The sequence below is a fragment of the Vigna radiata genome, unplaced genomic scaffold (genome assembly GCF_000741045.1).
Source record: "Vigna radiata var. radiata cultivar VC1973A unplaced genomic scaffold, Vradiata_ver6 scaffold_183, whole genome shotgun sequence".
In the NCBI taxonomy this organism is placed as follows: domain Eukaryota; kingdom Viridiplantae; phylum Streptophyta; class Magnoliopsida; order Fabales; family Fabaceae; genus Vigna; species Vigna radiata.
In genome coordinates, this window is record NW_014542001.1 from 369,268 (window position 1) to 377,363 (window position 8,096).

General features: G+C 29.0%; 1 protein-coding gene across 1 annotated transcript; it reads right to left on the reverse strand.

Moving 5' to 3' along the window:
• Positions 1-433: 433 nt before the first annotated feature.
• On the reverse strand, positions 434-4,301 carry LOC106778872 (mitochondrial carrier protein MTM1). Its single transcript, XM_014666871.2, has 10 exons — positions 4,066-4,301; positions 3,621-3,710; positions 3,285-3,413; positions 3,130-3,189; positions 2,882-3,052; positions 1,770-1,872; positions 1,446-1,537; positions 1,220-1,372; positions 1,049-1,107; positions 434-969 (listed from the first exon to the last, which is right to left on the reverse strand). The coding sequence occupies exons 1-10, from the start codon at positions 4,258-4,260 to the stop codon at positions 837-839; spliced, it is 1,185 nt and encodes a 394-aa protein (XP_014522357.1). The 5' UTR covers positions 4,261-4,301; the 3' UTR covers positions 434-836.
• Between the last annotated feature and the right edge of the window lie 3,795 nt (positions 4,302-8,096).

Below are 8,096 nucleotides of genomic sequence, written 5' to 3' on the forward strand. Positions count from 1 at the left end.
AAAGTTTGCATTAAAATTAAGTTTGCACACTTGTTTCTACAAAAACTAAAGTTTTCAAGCAAAATTTTAATATTAAAGGTATTTTTTTTAAAGACAAACACACACATCATAAAACTGAGTTTTCAAATTTAACACGTTTTTCTTACACCACAAATATTATTTTTTACAAAGAAAATGTTTTCGAATAAAAACATCTAGAACATGATAAGACACTTTTTACAAAGGTCTACGCATTTTGAATTCGACATTTTTACTTAAACGAAATTATAAATGCAATATGCGAATCAATCACCACTTGATTTATCAATTACTTTACAAACTAAAATTGAGTGCTTTGGTAGTCATGGTTAACATGTCAAAAGTTATCATATTGCATTTTATTTATAGAACTAATTTTTTTTTCCTTATGCATATGATGCGCCTATATGTTTCTCTGAAATAGTTTTCCAGTCAATTCTTCAAGCACCCTATAAAAAGGATATTCCAAAGTGTATTTTTTACATTTTATAGTAGTAAAGAAGAAAACTATGCTAAGATTTGATTTTTTTTTTTTTCACATTTGGAGATTTCTTAGAGGAACAAAAAAGTTTCAATCAGTTCATATTGAACTTAATCAATTTTTTCTTCTAAGTAGAATCTCAACTGAAACAAAATTTCTGCTTGTCAAAATCGATTTACAAGGATAAAAAAAACTCAAAAAACCTAAGAGTTTGTACTATGCCGATCATTTTCCTATTCAATTCTGTTCCAAAATGTTAATATTGCTGGATCTCCAAAACTTTGGATAAAAAATTGCTTTTGCAGCAAGAAAGTTGGCAAAATAAGAAGGATCCCAATCATGATGATGTGTTGTAGTGATGAAGACCAAACTTGACAACTTCATAAAAGGAAATCACTAATCCAACAGAAGGCCCTAATCGACAAACTCGTGGACCAAAACCTGCAAACAATCCTTTCAAGCCTCCACCTCTGAAAATTTTGTTTAAATTAAACATATCAGTAATAATTTATATCATCAACACATTCATAAATTCAAACTATGGCATACCTCCACACATCCATTAATGTTTGTCTCGTAGTCATTTTCAATGCCTTCATAGGATCCTTCTACAATTTTATTTTGAATATATTACATAAGAATAACATCAACTTATCAAACATATATATGAAACGTTATCTCATTAATACAAATAGTTGTTTAAGAAAATGGAGAACAAACCTCTATCTGTCTTCGAGTCTTTGCAACATCTAAAGGACATGTAACTCCAGCTGCTAAAGTTCCAGCAACAAAGCCAGCTCCGAAATTTGCTCCAAGAACACTAAACACATTAGCTTCGTCATGTTTAACAAAACTAAGAAGTTTCCTTCTAGTCTGCAATGCAAGAGTAATTGGCATTACAAAACAAAAGCTAAAGAATAACAGATGATTCATGAAAGAAACTCACTGGTTCGAGTGTGGACCAACAAATGGCAGAGAAGGGTACATCACGAGCAAGTTGAGCTCCCATGCCAGTCCACAAAAGACGATAACCTCGCACTGTCATCATTATCTAATAACTCTCTTAGCATTTTACCTTGTTAATTTATATATTTTTATATAGACTTGCATTCTTATCTTTAAGAAAAAAGATATTTTAACACTGATATACTTTATAAACTCAATAAAAAAGATAATATAATATATCAAAATATTTGTATTAACATCTCATTGTACTATCTTTAATAAAGTATGAGTTTGCCTAGTGTTGCGAGAAAACTTAAGGACTTACAATTACTTTGTGGATTATTTGTGCTTTTGACATGCGACATAACACCAAGCAAGGTCTGAAACACTCCAGGAGGCTTTTTATCAATTTCAGTCACTTTAAATGCCTACATTCAAAATCAATAAATGAAAACCCCGTAATTCTCCAAACAAAAACAACGAGAACCCAGAGAGATTGTGGAATAGAACATAGAACTTGAAGTTCAACATAATAAGCATTATGCATAAGAAAAGATTCGACAGTCTAAAATAAAACTTAGAACACTATTAACTTTTAAAAAAATTAAAATATATAATAGAACATACAGAATGAATTAAATGATATGAAAGATTTGTTACAATAGAATAATACACAATTTTAGTCCATGTTTGGATTTTTGAAAATATGAAACGTGACAATGTAGATAGGACTGCAACACAATACAATGAAAGGGACTAGAACATAATAAAGCAAAGACATGATTGTATTATTTAGATATTTTATAATAAATTGGAACCAAAATTCCTATTCCATCTTTTGAATGAGAATGAAATGATTTAATCGTAAAGTTATTAAGAAGATTTGGCAGAACAAGACAGGTTGGATAGTGAAGGCACGTACTGGCCTTCTCAATAGGCCAACCACAACTAAGAAAGTTGAAGGTTGAATGATCACGAAAAAAATTGACAAGCACAAAACAATCATTAATTATTACTAAAACCATAATTTTTTTATTAAATTGTAGAGATAATTAAATAACATGAAATCGGTTCCTTTAGGTTTTATATATCCTAATTTTTCAATTTAAACAACATTGAAATAAGATGTCACTCTAGTCCACTAACTTTCATCGATCCAAACATTGTAGGACTGTGTATTAGGCCTCCAAATAAACAAATAAATAAATAATTAGACACAATGAAAATTTAGGATAAATGTCATTAGAAATTGGAATTGGCCAATGATAAATAATGACAACATTGAGTCAGCAGAATGACATTGAAATACATAAAAAGTAAATTCTCACTGACAAATATAGCAGTAACTGTGACTCAAACAAAGACTTGATGAATATAGAAACTCAAAAAAGCCACAAGGTTCCCACATTGGGTGCCAAAATATATGTTGTAAATTACCTGCATACGAGTTCTAGCAAGTTCAATAGGATAGCAAGTTGCACAAGCTAGAGAGCGCGCCAATGAACCAGCCGCTAATGGTACATAAGGAACTGTAGTTGGAGCGTTTTTTGCTGTGAAATCCTCCAACCAATTGCGTAATATATCATAGCAAGGAAGGTAAATTCCTACCTGATTTGAGCACACAAAAGTTATGTCAGTCATTTTCTTTTTATTAACACATCCGTTGATTGAAAATGTAAACCTACAGTTGGTACTGCAAGAGCCAGCCCAGCATTTGTGCCTCTCCACAGCTTAGCAACTCCCTCCTGCAATACCAAATTGGCATTGAATAATATGTATCTATATTTGTAAAAATAAATATGGAGTGAACATAACATAAATGAAAATAAAGCACACCAACCTGATGTATAATTTTATAGATGACATCCAATGTTCCTTTGTAGCGAAAGCACTCAGGAGGACAGATGGATACTGTTCCTTGGATTCCAGCCCGGTGGCATGATGGAGAACACCTTAAATCAGCAAACATCTAAGAATAACATTGATGATACCAAATTAATTCTACAAGTCTATTGAGGAAAATATTATATACATTTTTTTATTTTAAGTGAACAACTAAGTTGGATTTAAAACGAAGAAAAATCATTCAACCAGACAACCTCTAAAGAAAATGAAGCATTGCAGTAGTTTGTTTTGTAGATAGACAAAACAGCAAAAATTTATGTTCCTTGCGTACCATATTTGGGCCAAAACAAGCCATTCTACTAGTCATATTACTGAGTGGATGAGAATATGGAACCCCTGCTGCTTGTGCTTGCAACCTTGTCTGATACATGGGAAAAACAAATCATAGTACACCAATAATTGGAAGTAAATGAAACTTAAAACACTACTGTATATCATCAACCTTTTACATTATATAATTTACCCTATTTTTTCCGTTTCTTGGTGTCCATGAATGATTTCCGAATAATTAATCCGAACACACGAAAAGAAAGAAAAAGAAATCATAAAGCTATAAGACACCAGGAAAAACCACCTTACGAAATGGCACGTACAAGGTATCGACACAAACCGAACATAACTAAACAATTTTGAAGACTGTCAAAACTAGAATTCATCAATGGTTACGAAGAAATGTAGGAGAGATTTCGCTTTGTAACAATAAAATTGAAAAGAACCTTGGCAACATCGAGAGGATTGGCAATGATGACTGAAAAGAAGGCGGCGCCTGCAGCAGAGAATGCTCGTTCTGTGATTCCCAAATTTTGAGTTTTGAATGATTTTTTCGATGGAGGAAGAGAAGAACGTTCCCTCAAATTTGTATCCTCATTGTTCATTTCGATTGAAGTTCGCTCGATTTTCTCCGAAGCCATCCCGACAAATTTTGGATTCGCTTTGAATCCTTATTCGACTACTTTTTTTTCTCTTTATGATTCAATGGTAAATGATGACTCAAATGGCTATGTATTTTTTATTAATAGTAATTAGTGAAATTACTCCAAAAATAAAAATTGTTTTGTGTGCTATTTTAGTTGGAAGAAAATCAACGTAAAAATATTAAAGAGCAGAAGAGTGAGAAGGGTTACGTATATACTTGTTGAAAAGCTTGGATACGTGATTTTATAGACAGAATAAACCCTAGAAAATGGTTGTGCTATGTAAATATTAAAACTGTCTCCACCTTTAGGTTTTGGAGTGTTGTGTTGCCGTGCAACTAACCACAACCAGTACAGTCTGCGATACATTCTAAAACTATTGATCTGCATAAATATCTTAAGGTGTAACTTTAGGTCTCAATTGTTTATTTTGCATTTTGAGAATTGTAAATTTGGAAATATTTATTTCCATATTCATTATAAAGTAATACAAAATGTTATACATTTTATTTTTGGAAATTATATATATATTTATGTTTATACAAATTTTATTTCCATGTTATGGAATAAAAATATTAAATTTTCAAAAAAAAAAAATTATCCATATGTAACTTTGATTTATTTTACTTGTACTTTATAAATTTAAAAAGTAGTTCTGAAAATATAAAAAGTTAACCTGACTTATCTTTTGGTATATTAATTTTAGAATGGCATAAATATGTTTAAATATCCAATATAAGTTTGGAAGGCAAAAGTTTAATTTTTGTTCATCAATCTAGGGATTAAGAATATGTGTAACAAATTAGCTGATAAGCTAGTGTTAAATTCCTTAACTTGTTTCAATAAGATAACTTTTAACTTATTACTTATTAAATTATAAGTATTTGGTAAATTGGTTGATAAATATAAAATTATATAAATTTAAATTAACTTTTATTTATTTTTTAAAAGCTTAAATGTCTTTCTTTATTTACTCTTTATTTGTGTGTAATTTATCATATCAAATTGAGTCGCAACTAAAATGGAAGTATTCAAAATTTCTTAATATTTTTCAACTTGATTACAAATATTTTTTAAGCATTTAAGCCATTCATAACTACAATAATGAAATCAACAACCAATATTGCGAAATGAAGAATTTATTTACAACAAATAAATAAATGCAAGAAAAAGCTTACCTACTAACAAACTTTCGGATACTCCTTTCAAAGTATATATTGCGAAAATTGATAAAAGAGAATATAAACATGGGGTGTAAGGAAGATGTTGCTTCCTTAATAAGCATCTTTGTTTTATATCCCAATATTAAAGCTAAACTATATTATCAATTGCTTTTATTTAAATTACCAACAACAGTCAAGAATAATTATTTTTTACATAAATATTGAATAAAAATAATTAAAACGTGCATAACAACTATTCAAAATATATCTTGATTTTCGAGTGACCAGATATTTGTTAGTCCTATAATTCATTTAATGACAAAACAAATTTAAATTATATAGTAACCACAATTAGAAGATAACATAAGAATATATATATATATATATATATATATATATATATATATATATATATATATATATATATATATATTCAAACAACAACTGAAAAAATATAAAAAAAAATCAAAATAGTAGAGACTAAAAACATATTTAACCCATTGTAATAAAATAACATCACTTTATATAATAAACGTATTCCAAATAAAAAAATCTAAAACCATATTTAAATCATTAGTATAATATAATATTACTTTACAAATTAAAATAAATGTAAAGTGAGAGAAATATAATTTTTTTCAACTTAAAAATAAAATGTGCCATACTAATTAAACCAATTTAATAAAATGCGAGCTGGTTCATTTCAGATCGATCAATTACGCAAATGTCTGTAATTGAAAAATGTAAATGACATATTTTTTTATGACTAATTTACATCATCTAAATAACAGGATAATTTCAAAAAATTCATGATTTTATCATAATACTCCATGCAGAATAATTAATAAGAAAAAAGTACATCATTAAGTGGGTTTAGGAGTCACATATGTCACTCAGACTAATCACTAGATTTAATCAATTTAATTAAGGCTATGCTGAATTAGGTTAAGAGTTTAAACGATAATTACTTTGAACTTGAATTTTCGGATTCATTCAAATTAGTTAAGTAAATGAAGATGCAGTGAATTGAAAATAAATGACAACAAATTGCTGAAAATTAAGTGGACGTATTAAATGAAATATTTCATTGACAAAGAATTTAAATGTATAAAGTAAATTGTTGAAATGAAATGGATGAATTTAAATTAAGTGGTAAAAAGACATAGTAACTTTAAACAAAAACAAGTGATTGAAATCGAAAAATTATAATTGAATTTGTAAACATAACAAAAACTTGCTTGGTACGCAATTAACTCTTTAATATGTGATGAATGTTCGAGATCTTACACAAGTGTCAAGTTTTAACTCTTGTTATACTACATATGTATTTATAGACTGACAATTACTAATTATTAATAATAACGTTAAGAAATTTAATATAACTTTCATCAATTATTTCTATTCATAACTTTTATCTGTATTTTTCAAGACCCACCATTCTCCAAATGGTTCAGTTTGAATAAAATTTTTTTTGACAAAAAAAAAAAAAAATAGAGAGAAGGTGTAAAATATCCATATTTCGATAAATTAAAATCCATTTACATGTAAAAAATATATTAAAATAAATATGAAAAAAGAGAATGAAAGCAGGCCCATTAATATAGATTTCAAACCAATTTGGGCCTTCACTATATGAACTTGCATAAATGGATAACTTTTTTACACCTCTCACTTCTGCAGAAATTGGGTTCTCACTTTTCATTCTTATAGTTTTTTGGATGTAGTTTTTGTCATTCTAAAAACTTATTGGCACATTTGAATCTCTAGTTTTTAAAAAACAGAGCATTAAAGCCCAGTATTTTATATTTGAAGCAGCATTCGGGCAGATAGAAATTATGAGAGGGTCGCTATCTTAAAAGGTGAAATGAATAGAAAAATAAAGATAGTAAATGTTAAATGGAGCAATTGCCTAGCACATTCCCTCACAAAGATACGTCTGAATAGACAATGACCCCAATTTCTTAATCATCAGAACCACACATACATAATCTTTCACACATCTAACAACATCATTCTCAGTCAACAACAACGGCTTCTTACTAATCACACTCTCAATGTCTTCTCTCTACACTTAATAATAATACTGCCTCTTGTTTCTATTTTTGAAGAAAAAGCATTAGAAATAGACTCTGTTTTCTTTTTAAAAAAAAGTAAAAATTGGCATATATGCATGTTTAACGATTGACCAACCGTTAAGAAGATGAGGTAAGAGTGAATATGTGCGATTTCTGTGTCACCCGTGCAACACCTTGATGCAAGGAATGTCGGAAAGTGTTCCACTTTCCTTTTCTCCTTTTCTTTCCAACTTTTTGACTTTCCCTTTTTAATTTTATTTCACGACCACAAAACTAAAACAAATAACAATTAAGAAGTACAATGCAAAACAACCAAGTAATCAAATTCTAACTCTAATTACACTCCTCATACATATAAACACACTTTTTCATTTCTCATTCAAAGGGATGGATGCATTAATTAAAGAAATTCTCATAACTGAATCCGGCATTAAGATGTGATTCACATTAGACGCCAACAAACATTCTTCCTTTGTCCAACTCTTTTTCAACATTCGTTTTTATTCCATTTGTCATCTAATGCTTTTATGATCTCTAAAGTGGTGTGAAAGATTGTGTTTTCGGAAGCTAAAGCAAGATAATTGGAGATTACACA